The 20,790-nt window shown below is 37.0% G+C and overlaps 1 protein-coding gene across 5 annotated transcripts in view; it reads left to right on the top strand.

Annotated features, from left to right (window-relative positions):
* The first annotated feature begins 2,337 nt into the window (after nucleotides 1–2,337).
* The window catches only part of ZDHHC14 (zinc finger DHHC-type palmitoyltransferase 14), a 321,515-nt gene continuing 303,062 nt past the window's right edge, over nucleotides 2,338–20,790 (top strand). For 2 of the 5 annotated variants that reach the window (XM_031937576.1, XM_031937575.1), the window contains exon 1: nucleotides 2,339–5,001. In XM_031937576.1, the coding sequence (XP_031793436.1) occupies nucleotides 4,757–5,001 (245 nt within the window). In that variant the 5' untranslated portion in view covers nucleotides 2,339–4,756. Of the gene's footprint in view, nucleotides 5,002–20,790 lie in introns of all 5 variants that reach the window. The other 3 variants (XM_012549419.3, XM_012549418.3, XM_031937577.1) reach the window with 2 other exon arrangements.

The following is a 20,790-nucleotide window of genomic DNA, read 5'->3' as shown; positions in this document are numbered from 1 at the left end:
TTCCCTGACCAAATTATCTTGTACTATATTTATTTTACTTATGTTTATATGTATACATGTTACTCCTCTCAATAGAATTTAAGCTCCTTGGGGACAAGGAATGTCTTTTTTGTCCTTACAACTCTATCAATCCAGAACAATGCTTAGCACACTTTTGTTCAATTATTTTCAGTTGGGTTTCTGCCTTTTTGTGAGTGACTCCATTTGAAGTTTTTCTGACTATGCTACAGGAGTGGTTTGCCATTTCCTTTTCTAGTTCATTTTTACAGACAAGGAAACTGAGGCAAACAGGATTAAGTGATTTGCCAGGTTTGAATTGAGGAAGATGAGTCTCAGTCTCTAGAGCCAGCATTTTATTTACTGTGCCACCCAGCTGCCTCATTATACTTGTTTATAAATACTTACAGAAAGATTTATGGACCTCCACATCAGGAAACAGGCTAAAATCACATAAGTTGTAGTTGTGGGTCAAGATTTACTCTGACTCCAAGTCTATCATATCAAACTGCCTAATGCAAGTATTATTATTCTCATATGGTATCTATAATTTATTATCTTAGAAAGTTACCTGGGAACTCAACAACAACAACAAAAGAATCTTCAAAACTTCACATGCAATTGGGGAAAATTAAATATTACTTTAAAAGTGGATGTTATATATAAATAATTTTTTTTAAATTTAAAGTTATCTGACACTTGGAAGAGAAATGATTTATCCAAGTCATAAAGTAATAAGTGTTAAGAGATAGGATTGGAACATAGGTTTTTCTAACTCAAAATGTTTATCACCACAGCCCTGAGGAGGAAATTGAGATTCAGACGCCCAAGGTTATGTCACTTAGTGGTGGAGCCTTGATTTGAATTCACTCTTAAATTTGGATTACAAAGATTGTTTTGTCTATAATTCCTACCCCTTAATCTCTAAGGCTTGGGCATTGTCCACATACTGATTTTCATCATTGTTGGTGACATAAAATGTCTTAATTTTAAAAAATGTTTATAGATCCTATAACTCCCAAATAATAATAATATTTATACATATGCATATGCATATATATAAATAGGCAGTCCCTAATTTACTGAAAACAATTCATGTTTGTCACATGTGGGTGGCCTATTCATCAGAACTTTTCTTCCCAGAGTTGGGTATTCTTTTCTCTTCCTTCCCTGAGGTGTGTACACTCACCCCAATCTAGTTTCCAGACCAGCAGCTAAGTGCCCCTCTTCCAGAAAGTTACTCCTTATCCCTTCCTTCTTTCCTTATAAGCCACATTTTGCTGATTTATTTATTTTAAACATTAAACTTTTTTTTTTTTGTTTCAAATTCTCTTCCTCCTTCTGATCCCTTCCCTACCTGCTCAGATAGCAAACAATATGATCTCAATGTAAGAATGAAGTAATTTTGTTGAATTTCTTCTCCCAGGCTATTGTTTCCAGTGTTAGGCTGGTTAGGAGAGCACTTGCTAGAGTAGGTGGAGATTTGTTCTCCAATAAGATTATATTTTCTGAAAGAAATATTGTTACATGCGGTGTTAGGGTTTATAGAGTATAGTATTCTACATCCAGGATATTAAAGAGTTAAATAAGCTTTTGTGGAGTGGCCAGCGCACCCCAAAAATATAACATTGTATCCATGAGAAAATATATTAAATTCTAAACAACTAATTTATGCATTTTTAGGACACCTTCTGAGAAGTTGGGGAACGCCGTTTTTTTTCCTGCTACATTTCCTAAGAACATCATGCCATTCAGTTTTAGGTAGCCATTAACTGCTTAATCTTCCCTATAGAACTCTGCTTTGCTTTGAAAATATAAAACAAACCCCGCTCTTTCTGAATCTGATTCTGGTTTTATGTCTCTCCTCCATTAAGGAATTTAACCACATTAGCTATGTATATTTACATTTTCATTCTTAAAATCTTAGCTTAGTTGTGTGTGTTTTTTTTTTTTTAGGGGGGAGGAACCTATAATCCAGTTGCTATTTACCTGTTTTGTGTTTTTTTTTCCTTCTCCTTATCACAACCACCTCTCCTCAACTTCCCTCCTCATTTTTTCACCCCTTGGAAATCAATTTCAAGACAGTTAAGCACTTCACTGTACCCACGAGGGAAAGTCATACTTCAAACTCTTCCAAGGAAAAAGCAATGTAGCAATTACTCGTTTCATTCTCGCTGCGAGGAATGCTGGGCTTTGTAGTCTTTATGGTCCCCAAGTTGCAATTTTCGGGGCCAGAAGCAAAAGAATGAACTACAAATCCCAGAGGGCGGAGAAAGGAAAGCGTAAAATAAGAGATGGGAGGGGCAGAGGTCCCTTCCCTCTCTTCTCCACCCCCATCCTTTTATCTAAGTACGCGCAGCTTGGCGAACTGTGGCATGGTCTCCTAGGTCTTTCTGGCTTGCTTATTCGTCCAGCCGAGTGACGGCAGCAAAGCGAGGGAAGAAGGAAAGGAGGAGGCGGAGAGAGAAAGAGAGACTAGCTCCTCCCGCTTCTTTTAATGTCAACTGGGGGAATGGGTTGATTTGACACATTCCCAGTTGCTGGGAGATTACTCTGTGGTTATTAGGCTGGGAAGTGGAGGGATGGATGGGCGTGAGAGGAGGGAGAGGGGAGGCAGTTCCCACTCCGGCTGCTGTAGGGACTCCACAAAGAAAGAAAGGAAGACAGACAGCAACAAACAGGAATAAAAGGAACAAAGACTGAGGTCTAATACTGGGGAAGGAGGGGTAGAAAAAGACGGAGAACAGCACAAATAGGGCTAATGATAGAATCTATTATTTTGGGAGGGAAAAACAGAAGCCACTCCATTCCTCTGCCCTTCTCCCCTCCCCCTTCTCTCATTCCCTCTGCTTGGAGAAAAGAGCCCGGAGTCTTTAGTAGCAAGAAAGAGGAGTGGGAAAGGCTAATCGAGCAAAGACCTCTCCCTATGGAACTGGCTTCCTTGGTGAAAGAGAAAGAGGAAGTGAGCTCCTGGTTTCCCTTTCGCGATTATGAGCATCAGCTATTTCTTTAATTACTCCAATTCCCGGTCTCCCTCAGTGTATGAACGCCTCCCGCGATTCAGATGAAGAACATGAGGGTTATATATCCGTAAATCTCTAGGTTACTGGGGGTGAGGACTCCAGGAAACAACCTGGAGTATGAGGAATGAAGAGACTGGATACTTCTCTTTGGTTTCCTTCCCCATTCCCCTAGTAGTCAAAAGAACAAACTGAGTCTCCTGGTTAGCTGTTTTGTTTTTTAATTTTTTTTTTTTTTGGTCCGGTGGCAGCTGCGGTCTATAAGAAGAGGCTTCCCAGCAGGGAGGCGGACAGAAGTCTTTGAGTGAGTGTGTTGGGAGTGCAAGCTGCCTAGGAGGCAGCCGCCTAGCGCCGCTTGCTGGGGGTGTGACCTTTGCTTCTCTCGGGGGCGAAGCGAGCTGAAGACCCCCGCAGCTGCTCTTCAGTACCACGCACAGCTCTGGAGCAAGGAGCAGGCGAGTGTGTTAGATCCCGAACAGAGACTGAGTCCTGAAGTGATGAGGAGCTGCATGAGCACGCTGAGACTGGGGGAGCTAAGCACCAGCCCAGGGCAGGAAGATTGCCCCATCTGAGGGGCTTAACCCTAAAGAAGGAGGAGAAAGAGGAGGAGCCCGGGGGTGCAGGAGCAACCACTCCCGCTCCACAAACGCTTACACCCATCTCCCACTTCTGGGCCGCGAGGAGGCGGAAAACCTCTGAAGCGCCCGCCGGAGCTTCTCGTAGCAGGAGCTGGGGAGGGCATTTGCAAACAAGTGTCTGTCGCGGTCTACTAGAAGCCCACCCCCGCTGGCCTACCTTTTCACTCTGGGACAAGCTTTTACAGGGCAAGCGGAAGACATTCAGCCACTCGACATACAATCCGCGAGCAGTCGCTGCCGAGATCTTGTCCTGCAGCTCGTCCTAGTCCATAGTTCCAGCTCCACCGCGGCGGCGCAGGGTGTGGAGAAGTCCTCTTTGCAAACAGCTAGGCAGATTGGGGGCTCCCAGCTGGACTAGTGCCTGGGCATTCACAAGGATCTATACCGACAAAAGCAACGTGGTTTTGTTTTGAATTTTGTTCTGGTTTCCTTCCCCCACTCCCGGGAAGCTTCGGGGGTGGCTCGATCTACCTCCCATTTTCCATCTCTTTCTCTCGGGGGAAGAGCTGCCGCCTGGAGAATGGATTATAATAAACCTGGTGAAGAGGAGAGGAGCAGCTTGTAAAGCTCTGTACGAGCCCACCGCCGCTACCCCTACAGTTGAGTACCGAGCCCTCTACCCTATAGATATCCCCAGGGGTCATCTGGAAGAGGAATTTAAAATCAACTACCAGATTGGAGAGAGGGGCGCGGAGAGGAGAGCGAGTGTGTTGTGTTGTGGTGTGGTGTGGTGTGGTGTGGTGTGTGTGTGTGTGTGAGCGCGCATGTTTTCTATATGCTGGAGGATGTCATTTTTCCTTCATTGGGCTTAATTCCATGACCCCTCTAACACGTGAGAGAATTTAATAATAGTGGGATGGTGGTGTTCCTTCCCTGCGGAACCTTTCTACTATGACAGCCTTGATCTCTAAGGGGTTAATTAACTTGGGCTACTTGGCGAAGTTATCACTAGAACGGTAACCTATTTGGGGAGTTTTAATTTGAGCTTGTGCTGGTGACCAAGGGACTCTAGAGAGTGGAGTTGTCTTAGTTAAGTGGTTTGTGCTTTTGGGGGGGATAGGGTGGGGAATTTGACCCCCCCCCGATAGTTTATCCTCTTTGATGACTCCTGGAGGCGGTGGGCCGATGAAAGACTGCGAGTATAGTCAGATCAGCACTCACAGCTCCTCTCCCATGGAGTCTCCTCATAAGAAAAAGAAGATCGCTGCCAGAAGGAAATGGGAGGTTTTCCCGGGAAGAAACAAATTCTTTTGTAATGGGAGGATCATGATGGCTCGGCAGACAGGCGTCTTCTACCTGACCCTTGTCCTCATCTTGGTTACCAGCGGACTCTTCTTCGCATTCGAGTAAGTGAACCATGCAAACCTATTCCCCTCTGGCTCATGCTTCTTACTCTCACTCCACCTCTTTTATTTACTTTCGTTTTCTAGCTACTGTATATGTTATATAACCAATTCGGTGGGAATTTTTTAGGTTTGTTTTTGGATCCACAGAAATAATGCTCTCTTATGGCAGGTTTCTGAGAACAGAGGGAGAGTGCAATGGGTCCACACTTCGGTGAAGTCCCTGTGGTTTTACTGTTCTCGGGATGAATAGGGATGGAGAGCCACTGGTAACTGATTCTTTACTTTTTTCCTCTGATAAGTTCCAGAAATTGGCCAATTATAAAAAGTATTTAAAATTCACTGATAGGTAAAGACAATTGGGGCTTTTTGTGGCACTGAGCATCAAATCTTTGGCGCACTCCAACAGATTATGGGAGATTTTTCTATTTCAGGTATGTAAATGCAACCAACCCAGTATGAATGTGGATGATGGTACTTTTAACATATCTGAAATGATCAGTCTTTTGACTAATAGTTTATTCATTCCTATTTGAGTCTAAAATATTTCTATGGAGTTGCCTCTTCACTTATCAGTAGATTTTAAAAACAAAGTGTCTTCAGGAACAGGTGATTATGGAGACTTCTGGCTTTTTAACAATGATGAAACTGAAGGCAAACTTATTCTAGAAACATCCCGATTTACTGGGAACAGAATACATGTGGCTTGCTTACTACTTTCAAGAAAACCAGATTGGATCAGTTGTAACTCTGCCCTTGTGCCAGTTTACAGAAGATCTTCTAATTTACTAATAGATATTAAGTAAGACAGTTTGACTCACTCCAGAACTAAATCAATTAATATTATGGAGTCCAATAATATGAGGTTAGATTCTTATTTTGAGTCTTAGATGATAGATGAGCTCAAGGTAGTTTGTGGTCATTCCATATCTCTTCATCATGTGTGTAAACAGAGATATAGATGGATGTTCTTTTAGCCTCAGCATCTGAGCTACCATGCAGGAATGATAATACTTTTTTTTTTTTTTTTTTTTTTTTAAGTACAGATCCTCAGTTGAATCAGGATAATTAAATCAATAATGTTTACTTTGTGCCCTGATAAGTAGATATGACTTTGTATCTTGTGTTTGTTTTACCAAATATTGCCTGGAATACAAGTGAATGATTTCTTGAGAGGGCAGTAACCTTCATATAGGGATATCTGAATTAATGAAATGAAATAATTTGTTTGAAAATTTTGCTAAGCTGAAGAAAAATTCTTTTTGAAGTAGTAATGCAATCAGGATAGATTACTGCTCTCCTTCCCTTCAATTTTCCCCATGTACTCCAGTTACCTACCCCCATCTTCAAAACAACAAAAAGTTCTAATTTAAATGAGTTTTCCAAGTGTTTCCTTAGAATTTAATAATTAAAACAATGTTATCTTTTTTGAGAATAAGTAGTAGGAAGTATTCCTACTTCCTACTGGTGGACTGGTGATGTGTCTGGAAGAGGCCATGTAACCAAAAGCCAGGGAGCTGTTCTGTTGTGATACTGCTGCTACCTTGTTGTGTAAACTTAGGATACTTGTTTTTTAAATGGAACCATTGAAAAGGAAAGCCATACATAGGCAATTTTTATGAAAACTACTGAATGCTTTGAATTTGAATTCTAATGGAAAAGTCATCTATTTGAAGATGGACTACTAAATAAAATTTATTGTACTAATAACTTATTATGAAATTTGTCTGAAAGATCACCAGTATTTAAGACCACATATCAAAAGATATGTTTTTTTGTAGATTCATGGGAAAATGGACATGAGATCTTTGTTTTGATTTCATCCACTTTTCTAGCCATTTTAAATATACAGATTTCTTAATTTTGTGACTTTATTGTTGAGCTTTGGTCATCAGTACATTTGATGTAAAATAATAAATATTTCAAGTCATATACACTAAAAACTCCACTTTATCATTAGGGAGTCCTTAAGTTATTACCAGCTTTTATTTTGTCTTCTTAAGTATAGCATCTTATAAAACTACCATAAATTCATTTTTATTTCTTGATGTGTTTCCTCATACTGCAGGGTATGTTTTTTTCTTAAGTAAAAGGTTCATCATAGTCCTCACTAGCAGGTTGTTAAGGATCTTGCTCTGCGTCAGCATTGTATTAACTGGTGGGTGTAGAAATAAACGCTTGTGCTAGGATTTTATTAGCTACTATTTGCAGTAACATTTTAATATCAGCTATATGTTTGTTTATGTCATTCTTTCTGGATTTGATTAGGTAATTTTGAAATTCAAGGAACCAGGTCATTCATCCTTGAAATAATAGTTCAGTGGAGAATGTTACTTTTGGAAAATATATAAATAACTGGATTCATATGGTTCATGGAAACTTGATTTTTTTCCCCTTAAGAACATATGCTTCCATATTTGCAAATATCTTCCACTTATTGCTGGTAATGGCATAGTGAAATAAAGTAACTTTAGCCAAATCAACTCCATAGGACCTATGGGTCTACTATTATTGCTGAAAGAATAGGATTAGTAACAAAATTGATGGAGATACTTCAATCATTTTCTAGGACATCCTACCTCAACACAGAAGAAGAATTAGGAAGCTTTTTTCAAATAATAATAAGAATCTCAGCTCCATTTTTTGATTTGATATTGTATTCCTAGAACTTCCTTCAAGGAGGGAAGGGCTGTTTATATGTTGGCTCTCCCTAAAAAAACCCACAAAACATAAGGAATATTGATGAATTATAAGAGTATTTCAGTGATATGATTATAACTATCTTTAAAAAGATGGCTGAGAAAGCTGATTGTGTGAACTAACTATCAAAGTATCTCACGGTTTCCTGTTATTAGTAAGAGCCTCCAAACTATCTCTACAGCATAGTCAATCACATCTTTCAGAATTGTAATTTGGAAAGAACAGTGGACATTATCTTTATAGCATGATAAATAAAGAAAATATACTGGAAGTACCTTCAAGACTGTTAGGGACAGGTGTTAATATCATATTGTGGAAGTACTATGTGTACTTCCCCCCTCCCTGCTAATGCCCATCCTTGCAATTATGTGACATATACATTGTATATATTTTGTATATAAATATATGTATGTGAGTGTGTGTACATGTTATTTCCCTTAGTAGATAATAAACTTCTTGGGGCTAGGAATTATTTTATTTCTATCTTTTTTTTCTCTTAATGACTGGCAGAGTAGACATTTAATAATTACTTTTTTATTGATTCACATTAATGAGAAAAATAGCAATAATGTATTTCAGAAGTATTTTAACTTGTGTTTCAGTTTTCTTATTTACAAAGAATAGTAATAAGATATAAGAATCATATTCTTATGAAATCTATTTTTCTTAGAAATTAAAAATGATTTGAATATTTTTCTAATTCTTTTAAATACCTACATTTGTAATTTAGTAGATAGTATCCTCCCAACTGTGTAAATGAGAAAGCTGAGGCAGAAATGAGAGTTGATTTTCCCAAAGTTACTCAAGAAACTAGCAGAAGCTGGGAAAGAACATATATTTCATTTCTCTTGGAACTAAGTCCAGGAATCTCTCAGTTGTATTTTTTGAGTGCCTTGAAAATATAAAGTACTTTGTAGCAAATGTGTATGTGTGTACATAGATGCATATGTACACACATATATATTATATAAAACCCAGCAACAACTAGGATAGTTTCCCATCTTTCATTTTCTTGACTCTGAATTCTTTACTTCTTACTAATAAAACTCTTCTGATATTTATTGACCATCAAGGTTTTATTGCTTTCTCTGTTAGCTGGCTAGGGTGGTGTTAGGTAATTATTTTTAGGCCATGTCTGCATAAACATCAAAACTCTTTATGCAGCATAAGGGTGGTTATAATTGTAGGCAGTCATTTCTGTATAGCAGAATTATTACCTTCTGCCAAGAAAAGTTTTGATTATAGGTTTTGTGGAAACTAGTCTATTCCAAAGCAGTGGAAAATAATTGTCAAGAAAAGACACTTATAATCATCGGAGATGCTATACCTGGTTACTTGTAATAGTTTTAAATAGGAACTTAAATGAAACATTACTTTGGTTCAGATTTGGTTTAGAGGGTAATTTTTGATGGTTCTATTCATAAGTTTTGGGAAATAATTTTCAAGTTTAAACTCTCTTTTCTATGACTTAATGCTTTTTTTTCAGGTCAAATTCTTTTTGAATCAGATGTTCTTCCATTTTCCCACTTCCTTCTTCATTCTTCCTTGTTTCCCCCCACTCTCTTCCTGTGAGGAAATACCTTTTATTTTTTCTGGGATTTTTGTCATCACTTTTTAGGACTGACTTGGCAGGACATTTGTTTCTTACACACTAATTCAGTAGCCACCATCAAGTTGTGATTTGTTATGGCCTTGTTGCCCAGAATGGCCAGTCTTCTCATTAGAGGCTGAGAAAGACAGTTTAGCACATGATTAAGGTAAATAATCCTTTCCTACAATAAGAAGCATTTTAGTTAATTCTTATATTTTGTTATGTTAATACTTTCTTTTTTATAAGTTTATTTTTATTTTTATTTTTTGCAAGGCAATTGGGACCAACTGACTTGCCCAGGGTCACACACATATAGGAGGTATTACGTGTCAGGGTCAAGTATGAACTCAGGTCCTCCTGAGTCCAGGTCTGGTACTTTATCTACTGTGCCTTTTAGCTGTGTCTATCTTAATAATTTCTAAAGACCAATTATGGAAAAATAATAGCTTCCATTTAGTAGGAATAGGAACTGGACCTGTGATTTCATTGGTATATGGAGGTCATAGACGATGAAATTTTCTCTATCTATGCAAGTCAACACTTTCCCTGTGAATCTCAGGGAGTTGACTAGGGTGAAGAGACATAAAGGAATTTTCTGACAACCAGCATGTGTCAGGTATGAAACTTAAATCGGGTCTTCCGGGTTTGAAGTGAAGTCAGCTTTTCTATCCACTACTTCCCTGTTACTTCTTTCGTATAGTCTCTTCCTTAGTAACTACTTGTTAACTGGCACACAATTTACAGTAAAATTTAAGAAACTACAAATACTTCAGTACATTGAAGTACTTTGCACTCTTCCAAATATTTAATTGGTTTTAGTCAGTATATATCACTCTATTTTTCCTTACTCTTCTATGAAAAAATAAACCTTTAACTCTTAGTCTCAGAGTATTTTGGACCACATCCAAAGCTCTTCAGGAATCTTTTTTCTTTTTTTTTTTTTCAGCTAGTAGAATCTTAGAATTTAAAGGGTCATTTTTTCCAACTTCACATCCAATTAAGGAATCATCTTTATAATAACTGACATGTGATTTGTTATCTATATTCTGCTTAAACACAATCTCTCTCAACATGCTTGCACTTAAGGCTCTTCTGCTAGCTTTTCATGATTTAGATTTTTTTCACCCTTATTGACCGACTATGCAAGTTCTCAGTGTTTTGAGGGAAAAGCTGACTACAGTCAACACTTTTCAAGACCAGAAACTAAAAGTAATATCATGGGTGCATATGTATTAGGTTTCTCTGTGTCTTCTCTGAGATTGTATTTTTCCAAGCAAGAAAATATTTTTCTTTTTCTGCATGGTTTCCTACCTCCATTTCCCTGCTATATAAATTTAGTGTAAAAGTTAATTTGAAATTATCATATAACTTGGCATTATGGATGTACCACTAAGCCTGTAGTCAGCAAGACCTGAGTTCCAGTTTGGCTTTAAGAATGAGATTTATGACACTGATCAGGCCACGTAATTTTTGTTTGCCTCCATTTCCTTTATTATAAAATGGGGATAATAATAGCATTTACCTTTGGGGATTGCTGTAGGATCAAATGAGATAATAGTTGACATATAATTGACATTCTGTTAATGCTACTGCTGCTGATACTACTTACTATTCTGCAGCTTGCCTAGTAATTTTATAACCAGGGATCTACTAGAGATTTTCATAAAAAAAATACTTTTAATTCTTAACATTTATTCACTTTCTTTGTACTGATCTCCCCCGCCCCCCCAACTCTAGGCAAACATTTTAAAGTAGATATGAACAGATCAGAAATATAGTAGTTTAATACTCTTCAACTAGGCTTTTAAAAGCTGCTAACTTAAATTCTTTTGAGGGGTGGTCATCAAAGTATATAAAAATTTTTATGGATGGGGATGGTATGTGTATGATAATGGGACCTGCAACAAGCTGTCTTAGGGTTTAATGCCGTATTCTGGCATTTGTCTTAAGAAAAAACCTAAATCAGTAAAATCATGCCAGTATTAGTGCAAATCACTTGGAAAGGGATTTAAGCCCATACGGTCAACTTTAGTATTTAGGACTTTTCAAAAAATGCAAACTAATTTTCAACTTTGATTAATATGATGTGAAGTTTTTGGGGGGCCAGTATTCCTCTTTATAGACATATTATTCCCTTTAGCTAAAAAGTAAATGGAATTAAAAGATGGTCACAAGAAGTTATATGTATTATTGGGTCACCAACTTTCCAAATATAATGTCCTCTCACTTCTTATCCTTAACTTCATGAGATATTGTGGATCATTTGCTACTTTCTAAAGCCTTCTTCGCGCTTTGCTTATATATCATATGATTTCCCTTTTTCTTTGTTGTTTTCTTTTTCTTCTTGTATCATATCATAAGAACAGAGTTTCCAAGTTTCTTAGAAATCATTGAGCTCAACCTCTTCAATAATAGTTTAAAAAATGTAGGCTAAGTGATTTAAAGATTATGTAAGTACATACGTAGCAGAGTTCTATACTTTAACTATGAATGTTCTTAAAGCTTAGTTTTATTCCTTTCTTCTTCCTGCATTCTTTCCCTTCTTTGACTTTTAATTATCAGAATTTCCCCCACTACTTTTTAAGTTACTAGAAGGACCAGCAGCACATCCTCACTTGAATCCCCCACTGACACCTGAAATATAACTTGATGATTCTTCCTAAATGGGTATTTTTCATGTTGCTCTAACTCTCAAATATATTTTTGTTCTTCTAGTCCCCACAACTATATTTTCTGAATTATTTTTGAATTCTCCCTTCTCTTCATATGGACTCAGTAACCAAACTCACCAAATTTTATTCTGCAATAATTATTCATTCATCTGATGATTCAAAAAATATTTGAGTACCTACCATGTGTGGGTTTTTAGAATTTGTTGTTTCCCATTTTTCCATCAGATCTTGTTGCTCTTACTTGTCCACCTACTGGTGCCTTCCTCCTGTTTACCTAGCACATATCTTGTATGTGCATAATGGTTCTCTTGGTTGTCTCTCTGCATTGGAATGTGAACTCATTAAGAGTACAGACAAGTGCTTTTGCCTTTTCTTGTATCCCTAAGTCTTAGTACAGAGTCTAGCACATAGTAACTTCATAAATATTGTTGGTTGATTTTGAAGGCAATGTCTTCAGGACATCATCTCTTTCAGTCTAGATAGCCTGCAGCCTCAGAACTTGTCTGTCTTCCTATAATTTTTCCTTGCTCTTTGGTCCACATCATACCAGAATAATTTTTCTCAAACACAGTATTTGTCATATGTATAACAATAACCAATTAAAAATATCTAATATGTATGAATCAGAAGAAATCCTAAAGATTAGCCAGCAATTTTTTTAGAGTAAGAATATTACATTTTCTGCCTCTTTAATTTTTCCTAGATCCAGTCATGTTCTACTATTACTTTTTGATCTGGTGTCTATCTAAGTTGCGGGCTTCTATAAATTCATATTTTTGACTGAGTAAATATTCGGAGCTTAATGGGCTCTCATTGGCTATAGTATGTGAAGGTTTTCTGGAGGCAACCTTAGTCTCAGTTGAAATAAATAATTACTCCAAAATTGCAGCCAGCTGGTAAAATGCAAACGTTTATTTCTCCTTCCAAAATAGCCCAGTTAGTTCAGAGACCTATCTCTCTGCTTGAGCTCTTGCAGCTTTGTTCTTGGCTTCTGCCTCTGCTTTCTTCAGCCTCCAGCTCAACTCCGACTCGTGGCTTCTCAATCTCTAACTGAGGCAAGTAGGCTCCTGTATCTCCCAGAGTGCTCTATTTATGCTACTTCTCCGAGAGTGGGATTGTGGGATATCTCCCAGTATGCTCTCTGGCCATAAGGGAAGTGTGAATTCAGATATCTCTAAACCCTGAATCTCCCAAATGTGTGAACTCCATTGAATACTTAGATACTTATGAGCTCTCTAAAGGTGTGAACACAAGCATTGTTCTATCAGTTCCACTTAGTACTTTGTTTCAAGTTCTGGCCCAAAATATCTCTTTCTAAGATCAAATCAACTCCAATGTCTTAACACTTTGTAAAGATTCCAACAATAGTATACCATTCCTTTACTTTTTCCCCTTAATTGAATAAAATTATTTATTAAAAATAATTTTTACTTCTTTGTGAGAGAGCTAAAGTCATCCTTTGTTGTGAAGCAATAGGACTAGGCCTTCATGTTCCAGTGTTTTTGAAGCTTTTGATGTGAGAACGATTTACCTTAGTCACAAAAGAGGTATACTTGTAGCAATGAATTCAAAGGTCCACTTTTTCTTAATGTGAGAGAAATACTTTAAGGCAGGTTAACCTTCCCAGCTTTGTTTGGGGAATAAATCAATTAATCATCCAACATTTATCAAGCTCCCACTACATGCCAGGCATTCTGCTAGGTGTTGGAGTTACAAGTAGTACAAAAATGAGAATGCCTACACTCAAGAAGCTTGAAAGAGGGAGGGATGAGAGTGATACAATATGTTCAAATGTAAGTAAATACAGGGTATAAACAATCAAATAATTAAATGATGTGTTGTTCAGTTTGTTTCAGTTGGGTCCAACTCTTTGTGATCCCATTTGAGAAAGTTTTACCATTTCCTTTTCCAGCTCATTTTACAGATGAGGAAACTGAGGCAAGTAGGGTGTAATGACTTGCCCTGGGTTCACAGATCTAGTAAGAGTCTGAGGTCAAATTTGAACTCAGGACAACCTGACTTCCTCACTCCAAGTCCAGCATTCTATCCACCTAGCTGCTCTAATTAAATAATAAGTGCCTTAATAGTTGGAGGAATTTAACAATGTCTCTTGAAGGAAATACCTCTTGATTTGAAGCTGAAATGGATGGGGGTGTTTTAAATCAGTCAATTAGCTGGAATTTTAAAAATGTTTATTAAGTGAGTGACACATGGCTAGGTTTTGGGGAAAGAATTACAAAGAATTAGATAATCCTTCCTCTTAAAGAGTTCTATTCAAATAGGGAAGATAAGAAGCCTACATATCTATGTGTGTATATGTAGATATATAGACATATTTATATGTATAGATAGTTATAGATCTAGCCATATCTATCCAGTAGTGTAGGTGTAGATAGATCAATCTATCTAGCTACAGACTACATATAAACACATACAAGATAGCTATGGAGGAAAATCATAAATACTTGAGGGGATCAAGAAGTTTCCTATAAAAGGTAGGACATGGGCTAAAGTTGGAAGAAGAGATGGATTCTGTGAGGAAAGCATGATGAAGAAGGCCTGAGTTCAGACATAGAGGTATCAGAAGCAGGGTGTGGTATAGAACAAACAGAGAAGGGTATAACTTGGCTCTAACACACAGTTTGAAAGGAAGAGTAATGGCCACAGAGATTGGAAAGTTAGATTGGAGCAGGGTTGTGTAGAGCTTTGAAAGCTAAACAGAAGAGTTTATGTTTACTCTTAGAGGCAACTGGAAGCTACTGTAGTTGGCTGAGTTAGGGGTGTGACATGATCAGATCTGCATTTAAGAAAAATTACTGTGGTATTCATGTAGATGATAGACTGAAGAGAGGTGAAACTTGAGGCAGGGAGACCAATTAGGAGGCTGTTGCTGTCTAGGATAAAGCTTCTTAAATTGTGGGTTGTAACTCCATATGAGGTCATGGTAACTGAATGTGGGGGTCATGAAATTATGATAGAAGAAGATAGAAGAAAGAAAGATAGAAGATGAAAGAAGAAGATGAAAGAAGAAGAAGAAGATGAAAGAAGAAGAAGAAAAGAAGAAGAAGAAGAAGAATTATTTATATTTCATCCTAGAGGCAATTGGGAACCACTGAAACTTTTTGAGTAAGGAGGGGGATGTGGTCAGACTCGTACTTTAGAAAAACTGTCAGTCTAGCCACTATGTGAAAGATGGATTGGAAAGGGGAAGGATTGAATGCACAAAGACTAATTATTGTGTAATAGTTCCAGTGAGAGAGGATGAAGGTCAAAAAATAAGGTGATTATTGGCACGAGAAGAGTGATAGGCATGAAAGTGAGATATTTAGGAGATAGAATAGACAAGTCATGAGAGTGAAGACTTGAGAATGAACCTGGATACCTGAAAGAATGGTGGTGGTGCTCTTGTCAGAAATAGAAATGGGGAAACTAGAAGTAAGAGTAGATATAGAGTTTAGGATTGGAGGGCTATATTTTGGAGTCATCATGGTGATGATGCAAAAATTCATGGATTTTATCCAAGAGGGAGAATATATAGAGAAAAGAGAAGTGGTACATATATTCCTATGGATTGGAAGCAGGAAAACATGAATGATGATCCCACATAGGAGAGGGAGAAAGAATACCATGTAGAGCCAGGCCCATATAACCGAAGGAGAGAGTGTTCATAGTGCCAAAAGCTATGTGAAGGTCAAGGATGATGAGGACTGAGAAAGGATCCCTGAATTTAGCATCATTGGTCCCCTTGGAGAAAGCAGAATGGATTAAATGCTGTGTACAGAAACCCTGATTGTAGAGGATTGATAAGTGAGGGGGAGGTGAGAAAGTGGAGAAAACAAGTGTAGACAGGTTTTTCTAGGAGTTTGGCTGTGAAGGGGAGCAAGCAGAAAGAAATTGTATCCTGTTTCCAAGTGCCAGTCATGCCACACTGAAATCTTTTCTCCCTAATGTAGTTTAGAATTACCATAGCATGTAATTTAAAGCAAACAGTTACTACATGTAGAGATCTTTTATGCCAGCCTTTTTTTCCTACTTAAAATTTATTGGAATCAATGTAGAAATGAGCCTGCTGTATTTTATGAAATATGTTTTTTAAAATTTTGTATGTACTCCAGTGACAAGTGTTTTGTATACAGGAAGAACCTAATAAATGTTCAATAAATAATTGAATGAATGAATGTCTAGTGGTTGGTTGTGCCATGAGCTTGTATAATAATGTTTGATAAATGAATGAATAAATCATTGTGTATTGTATTCAAAAACAATGAGCTAGCAAAAGGGCAGACGTCTTTGTTTTGATGATTGTTGTGTATTTTGACTCAGTGTTTTGGGGTCTCACATAGAAAAGGGGAGCAATTAAGGCTTGTTAGAAATCTGCATTCCACCCAGAGATTTTGATTTGTGATAGCTTCTCAGTCATTAATAGCTAGCTTCTTGACCTGTGTGTCTACAGAGCTTCCTTGAAATGTAGAGTGAGGTAATTCATGACCTCAAACCTCAAGTTGTGACTTTTGAGTGGGTATCAGAGATTTGTGCAATTTAAAGGAGTTCCTCTACTTATAATGGTACTTCTTCTTTTGGCCTTTAAATGCTGATCATCTCCCATATAGACTTTACTGGGTGACAGATAGTGCCCATCAAAGCTCTTGTGACCTGTGCAGCCATATATAAAATTAAAGCATGATCATTATTGAGATGACAACCATTATTATGATATTTTAAAATATAAGTCTCAGGCATGTTAAATTCATAGTCTTATACTTTCTATTTTACCATATAGACAGGGAGAGGATTATTGCTCTGGATTGTCTTTCATGGCCATAGAATTGACAGAAATTCAATTCCTCCTTCAGATGATAGCCACCCTAATTAAATTCGAGAATGATCCTCCAATGCTAGAGGTTCTTAACCTCTCTTGTGGCATGCCCCCTTGTCATAATCTGATGAAGTCTACTCAGAATAATGTATTTAAATGCATAAAATGAAGATGATAACCAAGGAGATCAGTTATATTGAAATACAGTTATCAGAATATTAAAAATAGAAGTTCATAGACTCAAGGTTAAGAGTCTCTGCTTCTATGCGTTCAGTTAGTATGAGTTTATTTAGGATAATATGACAGTAGTTGTTTTGTCAATCACAGGCAAATATGCTGTTAAATAGATATTTGTGAAAAGATGTGCTTTCTGTTTACCAATGCTGAATGGCATGATATGATCTGCCCTTAGCCATTACACCATTATGATATAGGCAGTACAAGAATGCAGTTGGTTTTGGTTGTGCTAGCGCTATGGACCATGACAATCTTAAACCAGTGAGTAGTTTTGGGAGGCCTTGGTGCTGGAGGCAACCATGCGTGCTTCCCAGACCCCAGATGACCCAAAGGCTACTCACTGTTTATTTGCTCAGTTATCCCATTCCAGAGATGAAGTGTACACCAAGTTCTCATTTAATCCACATCCTCTTCTAGCCAGGAAGAAATTCAAATTGTATTCTTTATTAAGACCAAAAGATGAGAGTTGGAATGGTAAAAATGCCAAAAGGCAGGCTTCCTTTGCTAATTTCTCCAGCCACAGAATATACTAAACAGAAAAGGCTGAATGGTTCACCATAAAAATGTCATGCCATTGAAAATTAAGATAAGACACTCCTCCAGGCTGAAGCAGATAGGAAGTTGTTTTTAAGGAAGTTTCATGTATTTGTTTGTTGTCTGGGAGGTGACCTTACTTGATGACTTCTCCCTAACATGGAATATTAACTAAACAGAAATAGGGTGGTAAAAAAATAAAAGCAGTCAATCAAAAAGCATTTATTAAGTGCTTATTTGCATGTCAGATACCGTACTAAGGGGACAAGGATGTGAGGAATGGTGAAATGGCCCCTACCATGATCTAATGGGAGAAACAATATGTAAACATCTATGTTTGAATCAAGATACATATAGAGTAATTTGGAATTAATATTAGAGGGAAGGTACTAACTAGCCTTCTAGGGAAGTAGGGAAAGACTTCTTGCAGGAATTGGAATTTTAACTCAGATTTGAAGGAAACTAGAGAAATCAGGATTCAGGGAAAAGCTTTTCAGGCAGGAGAATTAGCTAGTAAAATGCCTAGAGGCTGGAGCTGAAGCATCTTGTACAAGCAACAGCAAGGAGACCAGTGTTACTGGTTGTGAAAGTATGTGGAGAAGAGTACATTTTAAGAAAACTAGAAAGGTAGAGGAGGATCAGGTTATGAGGAATTTTAACAGCCATTTAGGGGATTTTATAAATGAAGTACCCCTTTTCCTTGTCATTTTTTTTTCTGGCTACTGTGTGGACTCTTCCTTCCTCATTTTTCCAAACTGTGTTTGGTGGTAGTGACAGAGCTAAAGATTCTGATGCATAAAGCCAGACCCTATGAGGTCTCATTGCTATTCAGAAGTCATGAGGAGTCTACAGAGAGTCTACACATACTACAGAAATCTGAAATTTCTCAGGAATCATTTGGTTACTTTCTTTTAAAGAGACTGCACATGTCTTTTAAGCAAACACATAGATTGCCTTTCACTAGTAAATTTGGATCTGAGTTTTTATTTGGTTTCATCATGTTTTCCAAGTGGAATAATGTGAGGGTTAGAGATAGTCTAGAACAGAAGTTGTTAAGGGTTTATGGATCTCTTTGACAATCTAGTAAAGCCTATGGACACCTTCTAAGATAATTGTTTTTACATGTATAAAATAAAATGTTTGATTACAAAGAAAACCAATTATATCGAAACAATTAGAAGCACGTTTTGTTAAGGAACAAATTCATACACTCTGGATTAAGAAACCCCAATTTAGAAATGAGTTTGAAGAAATATTCTTTCTCTTGAGCCAAGAAGAGTAATAAAACTATTTCATCTGAATAGAACTGTTTATTGTAACTTGTGTAGCTGTAAAGATTTATCTTCTTCAAATGGAATGCAGACTTTGCCATTGAAATATGTTATTTAAAGATATGATATATTTTTCATTCACAGAAATTAATTTCTCCTTAACAACTTTTATTTTATCTCTTTCTCTCCCTTCCTTCTTCCCTTCCTTCCTTCCTTTCTTTCTTCCTTTCTTCCTTCCTTCCTTCCTTCTTTCCTTCCTTCCTTTTTCCCTTCTTTCCTTCCTTCCTTCCTTCCTTTCTTCCTTCCTTCCTTCCTTCCTTCCTTCCTTCCATTCACAAATAATACTGCTATTTACAATCAATGTGAGGAAAATATAATATAGTGGAAAGAGCACTGGACTTGGAGATCAGATTCTCTTTCTCCTAAAATAAGCATTTCTGTGTCTCTTCTCCATCTCCCAAACTGTTCTTAATGTTCTCTCCATAACATTTGTTCAGAATTATTTTTAAGAAAGTTGGAAGTAGTTTGGTTGAGCTCTACTTTGTAATCCAACAAAGCATGTCACTTCAATAACATGATTTTCTATTTCCACTTATCTGAAAAGCAAATTTTTCTCTTAGACTACAACCCACAACTGTGAACAAGTAAAAAAAAAAACTTTGTAGACTCAAAAGAGTTCATTGGAGTCTTGTCAGTAACACTGTATTTTATTCTACAGATGAAACCTCTCACTTCTTCAGAGTCAGTAGATTCTTCCTTAAAATACAGTTTAAGAAACTTTCTCATCAAGTTTCCTAGCGTATGATAGATTATTAACAGGAGAAGCACTCTGCCTCTTAGAGCCTGGCAGAAAGACAGCAGTGACAAAGGGTGGCTGACTGAATAAAATGAATCAGATAATCAAAAAGCATGTATGGAACTATACTATACAGCATGGTCAAATAATAGATATTTATAATGATGACTGGGGTTTTGAAGAAAATGGTAAATTCTTTTTTGTAGCCTCTATTTTAAGGAGACAAAGTAGTTGATATAGTTTACAAAATCTTTAAGAATCAAAAAATGGTTAAATTAAAGAAAAAGCTTCAGCACATGAATGTATAGTATTTGGTTATCTAGGGAATTCACTCATATGAAGTACTTCCTTCTAGAATGAACTCATATAAGGAAGGTATTACGTTACTGTGGTACATCTTTTCTAATTCTTCTCATTTTCTCTCTTCACCTTGTGTGTGTTTTATCTTATGCTTAGTTTAAGATAAATTTGCTTGTGGAATCGGTCATTCTTCTTAAGCCAAAGGTGTAGTAAAGGCTTCGCTAATTTATTTATGGGGAGCCAAACATGAAATGTTTCCTGAGCCCTCACATAAATTTCTGCTTTAAGCTGTATGGATATATTCACTTCAGCTCAGTCAAAGGAAGTAAATAGTGTATTAATAATAATTATTATTATTGTTATTATGCATTCTGATACATTTTAATCACTTCTCTTGTATTACATGGCTTATTTCCCCAAGATTCTTATTAAGAAGCTAGAAAAGCAATAGTAACCATGCACTTTACTGTGATGAAACGTGAGGAACAGGAATGTTCAAGTGAGATAATGAAGAAGGCCTTGAATCCAAGTGTTTTGGCTTCTAGTCCTGAGTATGCTTCATTTATAGAAATATGCTTATAAACCACTAGTTCTCATACTTTTTCATTTTTCTGGATTTTGATGACAGTTCCATCATATTTCTTTTATCATCCCCCTATGGGGAGATCATTCATATCCTTCAGCAAAAGATTTTGCTGTCAAGTGTCAAGATTTTCTTTGCATTGTGAAGGAGAGCTAGTCAGGTAGTTTCTTTCCTTTTTCTTTAGAAGTGAATAGTACTATGCCCAAAGAGCTATCAAAATGTGCATCCCCTTTGATCCAGTAGTTTTTCTAATGGGATTATATCCCAAAGAGATCTTAAAGGAGGGAAAGGG

The sequence above is a fragment of the Sarcophilus harrisii genome, chromosome 4, assembly GCF_902635505.1.
Source record: "Sarcophilus harrisii chromosome 4, mSarHar1.11, whole genome shotgun sequence".
Taxonomy (NCBI): Eukaryota; Metazoa; Chordata; class Mammalia; order Dasyuromorphia; family Dasyuridae; genus Sarcophilus; species Sarcophilus harrisii.
Note: the sequence above shows the minus strand (reverse complement) of the source record. Positions and strands in the feature narration are given on the sequence as shown.